Source organism: Nerophis lumbriciformis, linkage group LG22 (genome assembly GCF_033978685.3).
Source record: "Nerophis lumbriciformis linkage group LG22, RoL_Nlum_v2.1, whole genome shotgun sequence".
Taxonomy (NCBI): domain Eukaryota; kingdom Metazoa; phylum Chordata; class Actinopteri; order Syngnathiformes; family Syngnathidae; genus Nerophis; species Nerophis lumbriciformis.
Window position 1 is genome coordinate 12,897,459 of NC_084569.2, and position 12,500 is coordinate 12,909,958.

At 40.8% G+C, this 12,500-nt stretch overlaps 1 protein-coding gene across 2 annotated transcripts in view; it reads left to right on the top strand.

Annotated features, from left to right (window-relative positions):
• LOC133615555 (cdc42 effector protein 4-like) overlaps nucleotides 1–8,389 on the top strand; it is a 54,175-nt gene extending 45,786 nt beyond the window's left edge. For both annotated transcript variants that reach the window (XM_061974229.2, XM_061974230.2), the window contains exon 2: nucleotides 6,524–8,389. In XM_061974229.2, coding sequence (XP_061830213.1) covers nucleotides 6,583–7,539 — 957 coding nt within the window. In that variant the 5' untranslated portion in view covers nucleotides 6,524–6,582 and the 3' untranslated portion in view covers nucleotides 7,540–8,389. The remainder of the gene's footprint in view (nucleotides 1–6,523) is intronic.
• The last annotated feature ends 4,111 nt before the right edge of the window (nucleotides 8,390–12,500 follow it).

Consider the following 12,500-nt stretch of genomic DNA (forward strand, 5'->3'; position numbering starts at 1 on the left):
ATTAAAGTTTAAAGTTATTTAGCCTACTTAGTTGTCAGAATCATGTTGAAAAGGGTTTTAGTACTCTTGATAACAACTAGCCAGCTGAATTAGGGGAGTTTGAATAATACACAATGGTTGGTAACAAGAAACTGACCTGTTTATTCGGGGATAAACACAAAATAGACAAAATTATACATGACAAACTGAGATGGCATCATTGAAACAAGGCCTGGGCGATATGGCCTTTTTTTAATATTGCGATATTTTAAGGCCATATTGCGATACACGATATATATCTCGATATTTTGCCTTAGCCTTGAATGAACACTTGATGCATATAATCACAGCAGTATGATGATTCTATGTGTTTTGATTGATTGATTGAGACTTTTATTACTAGGTTGCACAGTGAAGTACATATTCCGTACAATTGACCACTAAATGGTAACACCCGAATAAGTTTTTCAACTTGTTTAAGTCGGGGTCCACTTAAATTGATTCATGATACAGATATATACTATCAGATATATACTATCATCATAATACAGTCATCACACAAGATAATCACATTGAATTATTTACATTATTTATAATCCGGGGTGTGGAGGGGGGCGCCTGATGTAAGTGTCAAAAAGACAGCCAAAAGAGTTTGATATGAGAATAAATCTAAAGTTAAAATATAGGGTAGAAATGTACCCATTTGCAGGAAATGTAGTCTTGATTTTCAAAATGTTCTTTCAATGCTTGCATGTCTACATTAAAACATTCTTCTTCATACTGCATTAATAAATGCTATTTTTAAACTTTCATGCAGCGAAGGAAATCACAACTAAAAAAATCACTATTTTTTTCATACGGTGTTGATCTGGAAATGTTTGCCTCGGCATTTTGATGGTGTGGGCGTGTGGCACCGAATGGAGATAAGCGTCTCGACAGACGTTACAATATTTGAACAATGATGACGAAAACTGTTTTCTCTGTCGTGTACGTGTGTCGAAAATTGTTATGCGCTTATTTTTTTATTTGATTTTGTGCATGGCATAGATTTGTTATGCGCAGAGGACGCTTAAACAGTGTGCAATTGCACAGGCGAGCACCTTAGAGGGAGCGTTGCTCGCACGACTGCGCTAGCATCACAGCTAACGTTAGCCATGCTGCTACCTCTCTGCTCGGGGAGGGCGTATACGTATGTGACGTATGACGTGACAGTATGTGACGTGTGTAAGAAGGTGCACTTGCTGTCTGTGAGAGGGAGACACAGAAAAGAGTGAGAAGAGCCTGTCGTGTAATGCCAGCAGCTAAAAGCAACTGCGTGAGAATCCATAGACCTGTGGATGTGTTGAAGGTGTGCTGGAAAATGCGGAACGGAAATAGGGAGCAGCAGAAAAGTGGAATGTATTATTTAAATCTGTGCGTTGGAAAACACGGACCGGAGTTTTTTTTAAACTGGATCTGGATCGGCATTTTCCCATGCCTTGCCGATACGCATTTTTTGGCAAATATCGGCGGCAGATCCGATCCAAATATCGGATCGGGACATCCCTAATGTTTATACTAAGAAATTAAATGTATAGTGTATGGTGACAGTCTTTTCCTCACCTGATTCATCACTCACAGTTGAGCCTGAGGATGTGGACTGGCTCTGGGCTGATTCTGTGCCTCCAAAGTATTTTAACAATGCTCCTGGGGAAGTTTCACATAACTTATGAGTTGATGTAAAAAATAATGTTTATTTTACTCACATAAATTACCGTGCTCTGCTGCAAACAATTTGTGCAAACAACATATCTCACTAGTAACCTGATGCTAAAAACATATTGCTAGCACCGCGCTAGCTAGCTAACGTCACCTAGCTACAGCTAGTTACAGGTACAAATCTCTTTGATAAACTTTTTATTACTTTTTTCTTCACCTGAAGGATATGTCTTTTTTTGTGACACTGTTTTGCCTCTATCTGCGCTTTTGATGCCCAGTGCGCACTGGCATTGCACGGCAGGCGGCAAACGTCACAGGTGCAGCAGAGGCAGCTTTACATTTAAAGAGAGGCAGGAAGAATCACTAAGCCTAGATCAGCAGCAGCACTCTGTTGACCTAAAATTGTGTTTTTGTACAATAATATATCTTTGATCATTTAGAAATCATCAGTCAGACTCGTACATGCAAAAAATAAAATATAAGAATTTTTTGTTAATTGCTTTTGGGGGCCCCCTGGTGGCTGCGGGGCCCTAAGCAAGCGCTTAGTACGCTTGTGCCTTGGGCCGGCTCTGGCTGTATGGGTCACTCGTTGTTGGTTTTTTTCTTCTTAAAGTGACACACACGTCGAGGTATCGAGGGAAAGCGTATCACTGCTTAGGTTTTGTAACGCATCACTATTTAGTGATATTATGAAGAAGACGTTACTGCAGTTTTCCTAGTCCAAAGTTATTTGTATAAAAAATCCAATTCTACTACTGCTGCCAAACCTGGCTTAGTAGTGATTTAGATAGATTGTCTGTGTGTGGAAAGCCAAAGCCCGGAGTGTAAACATTGTGGAAGGCAGAGAGTGGTAGTAATGTGCATCTTGCAGTGATGTTTGCAGCTGCAATTAAAAGGTGCCAGGAGTTGCTTTGCACTTCACTTCAGCAGACCACCGTGGCAGAGGCGCTCTTTTCATGAGTGTTGGCTAATGAGACGCCCAGCGCCTGACCTGGGCGGGTGGGGGCGCCACCTGTGGAAGCGGTTAATGGCGTCCCGTAGGCGGTCCGGGCTGAGGTTTCTTTTTGTTTCAATAATGCGAACGCAGTCTGCTCAGATAACCTCCGGGGTCTGTCTACACGCACAGAAGGCATAATTGTGTGAATGCTCCAAAGCTTTCCCTGGACAAATTCCAAAAATTCCCAAATTTTCCCAAAATTCCAGGTTTTCCCCATTTAAAATGAATTGGCCTTTTTTCATACTTCCACCATTTCCACATTTTTCAACCTATTCAAAACATTCCACCTTTAACACATTTCACCATTTTGGAAATTCAAATGACTCTTTTTCGAAGTTCAAAAAAAATTCCAGGATTTTCCAGACTTCCTGGTTTTCCAAAGCCCTATTTCCACCCTTTTTTTCTGGCGACTACTCTTTCCACATTTTTCAACGCATTTCAACCGTTCCGTCCTCTTAATCAGGACAAAATACTAAGTTGTTTTTTGAACTGGAAAAATTCCCGGTTTTCCCGAAATTCCAGGAATTCCGTACTACCATTTCTCAATTCAACATGTTACTACTTAAACATTTCTCGACCGATTTGAAAAATTCCAACACCAACCATTTCAACTCATTCAGACCAATCAAGTTTTTTTTTTTATCATTTTCAAAAAAATTCCAGATTTTCCCGAAATTCCCTCATAACATTAACTACTTCAACGTTTATTGACTGATTTAAACAATTCCAACACCAACCAATTCAGCTCATTCGGGGCATTCATGCTCCCAATAATTTTTTTTTTAAATCCCATTTTTCCCCAAATTCCAGGAATTTCCCATTGAAATGAATGGGACAGTTTTTCCAAGTTGCACAATTCCCACATTTTTCAACCTTTTCAAACCATTCCAATAGAGATGTCCGATAATATCGGGATATCGGATATCGGCAAAAAAAAGCCATTATCGGACATCTCTACATTCCAACATTAACCCATTCTACTCATCCTGGAAATTCAAACTAACGCTTTCCCAAGTTCCGAACCAAATTCCGGTTTTTCCCGTAAATTCAAACTCTTCAACATTCAAACCATTCCCACATTCAAACTAGAGATGTCCGATAATGGCTATTTTGCCGATATCCGATATTCCGATATTGTCCAACTCTTAATTACCGATTCCGATATCAACCGATACCGATATATACAGTCGTGGAATTAACACATTATTATGCCTAATTTTGTTGTGATGTCCCGCTGGATGCATTAAACAATGTAACAAAGTTTTCCAAAATAAATCAACTCAAGTTATGGAAAAAAATGCCAACATGGCACTGCCATATTTATTATTAAAGTCACAAAGTGCTTTTTTTTTTTAACGTGCCTCAAAAGAGCAGCTTGGAATTTGGGACATGCTCTCCCTGAGAGAGCATGAGGAGGTTGGGGTGGGGGGGGGGCGGGATTTTTAAGGGGTAGCGGGGGGTGTATATTGTAGCATCTCGGAAGAGTTAGTGCTGCAAGGGGTTCTGGGTATTTGTTCTGTTGTGTTTATGTTGTGTTTGTCATTCTTGTTTGGTGTGGTTTCACAGTGTGGCGCATATTTGTAACAGTGTTAAAGTTGTTTATACGGCCAGTGTGACCTGTATGGCTGTTGACCAAGTATGCTTGCATTCACTTGTGTGTGTGAAAAGCCGTAGATATTATGTGATTGGGCCGACACGCAAATGCAGTGCCTTTTTAAGGCACGCCCCCAATATTGTTGTCTGGGTGGAAATTGGGAGAAATTCGGGAGAATGGTTGCCCCGGGAGATTTTCGGGTGGGGCACTGAAATTCGGGTGTCTCCCGGGAAAATTGGGAGGGTTGGCAAGTATGACTGGGAGACGCAACTGCTCTGTACTTCTCCCTACGTCCGTGTACCACTCCGTACAGCGGCGTTTTAAAAAGTCATACATTTTACTTTTTGAAACAGATACCGATAATTTCCGATATTACATTTTAAAGCATTTATCAGCCGATATCAGCAGTCCGATATTATCGGACATCTCTAATTCAAACTATTCGTACATTCATACTAAATTCTGTCAGCATTCCAGTTCAACTTCAGCATTGGAGCATTCACACGCAATTCCTTCAGGAATTGCCTCTTCTACAAACCCCGTTTCCATATGAGTTGGGAAATTGTGTTAGATGTAAATATAAACGGAATACAATGATTTGCAAATCCTTTTCAACCCATATTCAGTTGAATATGCTACAAAGACAACATATTTGATGTTCAAACTCATAAACTTTATTTTTTTTTGCAAATAATAATTAACTTAGAAAATCATGGCTGCAACATGTGCCAAAGTAGTTGGGAAAGGGCATGTTCACCACTGTGTTACATGGCCTTTCCTTTTAACAACACTCAGTAAACGTTTGGGAACTGAAGAGACACATTTTTTAAGCTTCTCAGGTGGAATTCATTCCCATTCTTGCTTGATGTACAGCTTAAGTTGTTCAACAGTCCGGGGGTCTCCGTTGTGGTATTTTAGGCTTCATAATGCGCCACACATTTTCAATGGGAGACAGGTCTGGACTACAGGCAGGCCAGTCTAGTACCCACACTCTTTTACAATGAAGCCACGTTGATGTAACACATGGCTTGGCATTGTCTTGCTGAAATAAGCAGGGGCGTCCATAGTAACGTTGCTTGGATGGCATCATATGTTGCTCCAAAACCTGTATGTACCTTTCAGCATTAACGGTGCCTTCACAGATGTGTAAGTTACCCATGTCTTGGGTACTAATACACCCCCATACCATCACAGATGCTGGCTTTTCAACTTTGCGCAACAAACCGGATGGTTCTTTTCCTCTTTGGTCCGGAGGACACGACGTCCACAGTTTCCAAAAACAATTTGAAATGTGGACTCGTCAGACCACAGAACACTTTTCCACTTTGTATCAGTCCATCTTAGATGAGCTCAGGCCCAGTGAAGCCGACGGCGTTTCTGGGTGTTGTTGATAAACGGTTTTCGCCTTGCATAGGAGAGTTTTAACTTGCACTTACAGATGTAGCGACCAACTGTAGTTACTGACAGTGGGTTTCTGAAGTGTTCCTGAGCCCATGTGGTGATATCCTTTACACACTGATGTCGCTTGTTGATGCAGTACAGCCTGAGGGATCGAAGGTCACGGGCTTAGCTGCTTACTTGCAGTGATTTCTCCAGATTCTCTGAACCCTTTGATGATATTACGGACCGTAGATGGTGAAATCCCTAAATTCCTTGCAATAACTGGTTGAGAAAGGTTTTTCTTAAACTGTTCAACAATTTGCTCACGCATTTGTTGACAAAGTGGTGACCCTCGCCCCATCCTTGTTTGTGAATGACTGAGCATTTCATGGAATCTACTTTTATACCCAATCATGGCACCCACCTGTTCCCAATTAGCCTGCACACCTGTGGGATGTTCCAAATAAGTGTTTGATGAGCATTCCTCAACTTTATCAGTATTTATTGCCACCTTTCCCAACTTCTTTGTCACGTGTTGCTGGCATCAAATTCTAAAGTTAAAGATTATTTGGAAAGAAAAAAAAAGTGTATCAGTTTGAACATCAAATATGTTGTCTTTGTAGCATATTCAACTGAATATGGGTTGAAAATGATTTGCAAATCATTGTATTCCGTTTATATTTACATCTAACACAATTTCCCAACTCATATGGAAACGGGGTTTGTAGTTGAAAAACTTTTTTCCATTTGTCGAAGGGGAGACAACGAGAATGCGGGCTCCCGTGGCTCCCTCAGGAATTGCCTCTTCTTGTTATTATTTGATGTTGTTGTGTTGTGGCATACAAATGAATTTTATGTTTTGATTTCATTTTTAGGTCTCTTTGCTGATTCTTGCCTGACTCTCCATTAAATCGCTGTCAACGAATCTACCGCCATGCCCATCCTAAAGCAGCTGGTGTCCGGCTCCTCCCACAAGACCCGGCGTTCCCGCACCGACCTGACCAGGGAGATGATCAGCGCCCCGCTCGGCGACTTCCGCCACACCATGCACGTCGGCCGCAGCGGCGACGCCTTCGGCGACACCTCCTTCCTCAGCACGCGCTCGGGAGAACCCCCGGCGGAGTCCACCTCCTTCCCCAGCTCCCCCCGGCCGGGCCTGCTGTCGCGCACCTTCAGGAGCAGCAAGCGCTCCCAGTCGGTGACCCGTGTGGACCAGCACCCCCTGGTGGTCTCGGGCGGGTCGCCCACTTACGTGAAGAACGCCATGTCGCTGCCTTTTCTCAACGACGAGGACCGAGGAGATGGCATGGTGGCCAAGAGTCTGTCCTCCAGTCCTTTGAAGCAGCTGGCGGAATGCGACGGCGCCGCCGCCAATCACTTCCTGGAGGTGGAGGAGCGAAGATTCGGGGAGGCGACGGATCTACCCGAGAGCTGCCGCCCCTCTTTATGCGGAATGAAGCACGCGGAGTCGGTCATGTCCTTCCACGTGGACCTGGGGCCGTCCATGCTGGGGGACATCCTGGGCGTGATGGAGAAGGAGGACGACGACCTCGGCTACGAGGAAGGCAAGAGCAGCGAAGGCCGCGCCTCGCCGCCTCTCAGCAACCACGAGGAAGAAGACCGCCGGAAAACGGACGAAAAGGAAGCAACTCGGAGAACCTCCCCGCATCCGGAAAAAGAGATCTGCGGAGTATACACCCCCGAGACCCGGCCCAAGCACCTGCAGCACCTGGACAGCTGTTCCGTGTCCAGCTCGGGCTCGGCGGCGCTGGACGAGCGAGCCCACGTGTACGCCGCCGACACGGACAGCGCCACCTTCAGCGCTCCGCCGGAAGAGGAGAGCAACTTCTCGTCCTTCTTAGACGACGAAGACGACGAGATCCGCCTGTGAGGCGACGGTTCCTCCTCCACTCCGGAATGTTGTTTATGCAAGGAAAGCGTCCCCCCCCCCCACCCCTTGAGAGCGGAAAAGCTGGTGAGTGAGAATCACCAGGAATTTTGAATATGGAACATTCCAGAAGGACAGTTTTTTTTTTTTTTTTCAGAGAAGGGAAACGTGTCTTTCCCAGCCTCCCGGTTTTGACGTGTCACATGCTTGTTTTTTTGGCCCCGCCGTCGCGTCACCACAGGAATGCCGCTTTGGGGTATCTTCAGTGAGTGCGAGTCCCAGCCTGGAGCCTCTGCAACCCCACATAATACACCATTGAGCTGTCAGAGTGCTTGGATTTATGCAACAATGGATGCTACTTCCCCAATTCTCCTCTCGTGCGCTGTAAACATGACCTTATTGCAGGTATTCAGCATCAAACTTGTAAGGTTCACTAGGTGCGAGTTAGCTTTAATATTTCTGTGTTCTTGTTTGTTTACTGTTTGATTTATGTGGCTACCAACTTAAAAACGACAGCAATAATAAAGATTTATATGCAACCCTAACCCTTGAAATTGACACGTGCCAAAAAAAATATTATTTCAACCCTCCCCGGAAAAAAAAGTTTTGGGAGATTGTTAACTTTTCCTCTCAATCTTCAATGTTGACGCAAAAAAAAAAAAAAAAAAAAGTGCGTAACTGGATGTTTATGTTGCTAATCACTCGAAACACTATAATATATATAATTTAGGTAATTGGTGCAAATGGGGGACGTTTTGTATCTTATATGCCTTACTGTTGTCGTCTTTAGCCTTTTTTCTGTATTAGCTAAAATAACCTATATTTTTCAATAAAATGAATTTGTGATTACTTACGGGTGCTGTCTAATGCAGTGATTTTCAACCTTTTTTGAGCCGAGGCACATTTTTCGTGTCGACAAAATCCGGAGGCACACCCCAGCAGAAATCATTAAACAACGAAACTCAGTTGACAGTAAAAAGTCGTTGTGGCAATTGTTGGATATTAATTAATTTTTTTATTTATTTATTTATTTATTTATTTATTTATTTTTTAATTTTTTTAATTGACATCCAGCATCAGACATTACATCATATTCACATCAATCATATATCTATTGTCTGCCCTAAATGTCAAAATATTTTTGTTTATATCCCACCCATACCACTCACCCCCCCAAAAAAAGAAAAAAACAACAGAAAAAACAAAGTAATATCTACAAATACATCAATTAAATAAACAAAGAAAGAAAGAAAAAAAAAAAAAGAAAAGAAAAATAAATAATAATACATTAATAATAATAGTAATCAGAAATAAAATAAAATATAAACAGATATATATATATATCTGTTTATATTTTATTTTATTTTTATATTTTTTTTCTTCTTTCTTTCTTATAGAGATATATATATATACATATATATATATATATATATATATATAATCTGTTTATATTTTATTTTATTTCTGATTACTATTATTATTAATGTATTATTATTTATTTTTCTTTTCTTTTTTTTCTTTCTTTCTTTGTTTATTTAATTGATGTATTTGTAGATATTACTTTGTTTTTTCTGTACATATATATGTATGTGTGGGTATGTATATATATATATATATACCCACACATACATATATATATATATATATATAAATATGGACAAATTCCAAAAATTCCCAAATTTTCCCAAAATTCCAGGTTTTCCAGGACATTTTTCCCATTTAAAATGAATTGGCCATTTTTCATACTTCCACCATTTCCACATTTTTCAACCTATTCAAAACATTCCACCTTTAACACATTTCACCATTTTGGAAATTCAAATTACTCTTTTTCAAAGTTCAAAAAAAAATTCCAGGATTTTCCAGACTTCCTGGTTTTCCAAAGCCCTATTTCCACCCTTTTTTTCTGGCGACTACTCTTTCCACATTTTTCAACGCATTTCAACCGTTCCGTCCTCTCAATCAGGACAAAATACTAAGTTGTTTTTTGAACTGGAAAAATTCCCGAAATTCCAGGAATTCCGTACTACCATTTCTCAATTCAACATGTTACTACTTCAACATTTCTCGACCGATTTGAAAAATTCCAACACCAACCATTTCAACTCATTCAGACCATTCAAGTTTTTTTTATCATTTAAAAAAAAAATTCCGATCAATCATATATCTATTGTCTGCCCTAAATGTCAAAATATTTTTGTTTATATCCCACCCATACCACTCACCCCCCACCCCCCCAAAAAAGAAAAAAACAACAGAAAAAACAAAGTAGTATCTACAAATACATCAATTAAATAAACAAAGAAAGAAAAAAAGAAGAAAAATAAATAATACATTAATAAAAATAGTAATCAGAAATAAAATAAAATATAAACAGATACCTATATATATATATATATATATATATATATATATATATATATATATATATATATATATATATATATATACCCACACATACATATAAATATATAAATACATATATATACATACATACATACGTATACACTTATAGGGAGTAATCCCCTTTTTTTTGACTGAATTTAAAGCATAACCAAGCATGCATCAATATAGCTCTTGTCTCAAAGTAAGTGTACTGTCACCACCTGTCACATCACGCCGAGACTTATTTGGAGTTTTTTTTTGCTGATTTCATGTGTTTAGTGTTTTAGTTCTTGTCTTTGGTGGCTTTTTCTCTTTTTTTGGTATTTTCCTGTAGCGGTTTCATGTCTTCCTTTTGAACGATTTTTCCCGCATCTACTTTGTGTTTATCCTTCTTTGTGGGGACATTGTCGATTGTCATGTTCGGATGTACATTGTGGACGCCATTTTTGCTCCACAGTAAGTCTTTGCTGTCGTCCAGCATTCTGTTTTTGTTTACTTTGTAGCCAGTTCAGTTTTAGTTTCGTTCTGCATAGCCTTCCCTAAGCTTCAATGCCTTTTCTTAGGGGCACTCTCCTTTTGTTTGTTTTTGGTTTAAGCATTAGACACCTTTTTACCTGCACGCTGCCTTCCGCTGTTTCCGACATCCTGCTGCCACCTACTGATATGGAAGAGTATTACACGGTTACTCTGCCGAGTTCTCGACAGCACCGACACTCAACAACACATCATTTGCAGACTATAATTACTGGTTTGCCAAAAATATTTTTTACCCCAAAGAGGTGAAATTAGGTAATCTCCCACGGCACACCAGACTGTATCTCACGGCACACTAGTGTGCCGCGGCACAGTGGTTGAAAAACACTGGTCTAATGCATTGGCACGTATTTCATAGTTCTAGACCAGGGGTGTCAATCTCATTTTAGATCGGGGGCCACATGGAGAAAAATCTACTCCCAAGTGGGCCGGACTGGTGAAATCACTGCACGGTAACTTAAAAATAAAGACAACTTCAGATTGTTTTATTTGTTTAAAAACACAACAAAAATATTCTGAAATTGTACAAATCATATTGTTATTGGTTGTTTTTTTCACACTTTAATGTTGCAGTTGATAGTATTTTATCTTTATTTGTCGTTTAATGATATTTTCTGAATAAATTATTGTGGAGGTCTCGCTCCTCCGGGTTCCTTGGACCACCAATGACGGACATGACAGCCTTGTCCATCTTTGTTAACAATGATTTATTTTGCAATAAATGTTCTTTGTGTTCTTTTTCAGCCATTTCTGTCCGTCTCGCTCTCACTCTCGTTCGTGCTCGTTCTCCTGTTCCACCATCAACAACTCTCTCTCTCTCCTTCCCGACTGCTGCCTTGAACAGAGCAACAGGTGATCAGACAAACACTCTCAGCTGGGTCATCTACGCACCTGTCGCTGATCTCGAAGCCGGTCCTGGCACGCCCCGTTTGGCTGCAGGCCTGCAGGCCACGCCCCCCACAAATATGTAATAATGTTCATCAGTCAGCTCATTGGTGTTCATTTTCAATGTATCAACATAGAAAAAAATCAAATTACAGGATGTTATTTATGTAGTTTGATCATTTTCCTCGACTGGTGCACTAAACATGTAGTTTATTTTCTACATATGTAGCATCATCTACAAAGATACAAATAATTGCTATTGGGACATCTAGTGGACACATTTAGAACAGTTTCTTTCATTAAAAAATTTCAGGTTAATTTTCATACTTAGCAGACTCATCCCGCAGGCCGGATCCGGCCCTCGGACCGCACGTTTGATGCCCCTGTTCTAGACCTAAAAATGATGTCAACAGGTAAAATTCCCCCTTAAAATGGACACTGTACTGATTTTAGGCCTATTTTTAACGGGTTTCAGCGCATTTTAGAACTACTTTAATCTTCAGGGCGGTCCTGCTTCGTCCTGTTGACGTCACCAACAGAAGAACAGAAGTACTTTAATAATCCCCGAGGGTAAATTAAGATTTTCACCACAATCCCATTCAAGAGCAGACAAACATTACAGGGAGACAGAACAGGATCAAACATTACAGGGAGACAGAACAGGATCCCTGACGGGTCTGCCAACTTCCGGCGCCCCTTACAAAAAAGGTGAGAAACAGGTAAACGCTGGGGGGTGGTGAGTAAAAAGAATAAAATATTCAGTCTAAGCCTGGGTCCTCGGAGAGGAGGTCCAGACTGAGGCCAAGGGGGTGAAAACCTCATAGCCATAGCACACATAAACATGTGAGTAAGAGGGAAACATCAAAGAACACAAAGGACATTAAAAGAGCAGAGCTGATGCAACCAACTGCCACTCCAGCTGTGCCATTTTTACATACAGCTACAAAAGTAAAAACACGAAAAATAATTAACCAATAATATATATTGTGCACAAACAATTGCAGCATGCATAAATAGACAAGCAACCAAACAAAAACACCATTTCAACACTAATATACACTGTGGTTGCCTCTGCGGTGTTCCATTCCATCGTCTGCTGGGGTGGGGGGAGCAGACCCAACAAAGCAACCAAGAGAGCCGACTCCACCCCCGGCCGCCCA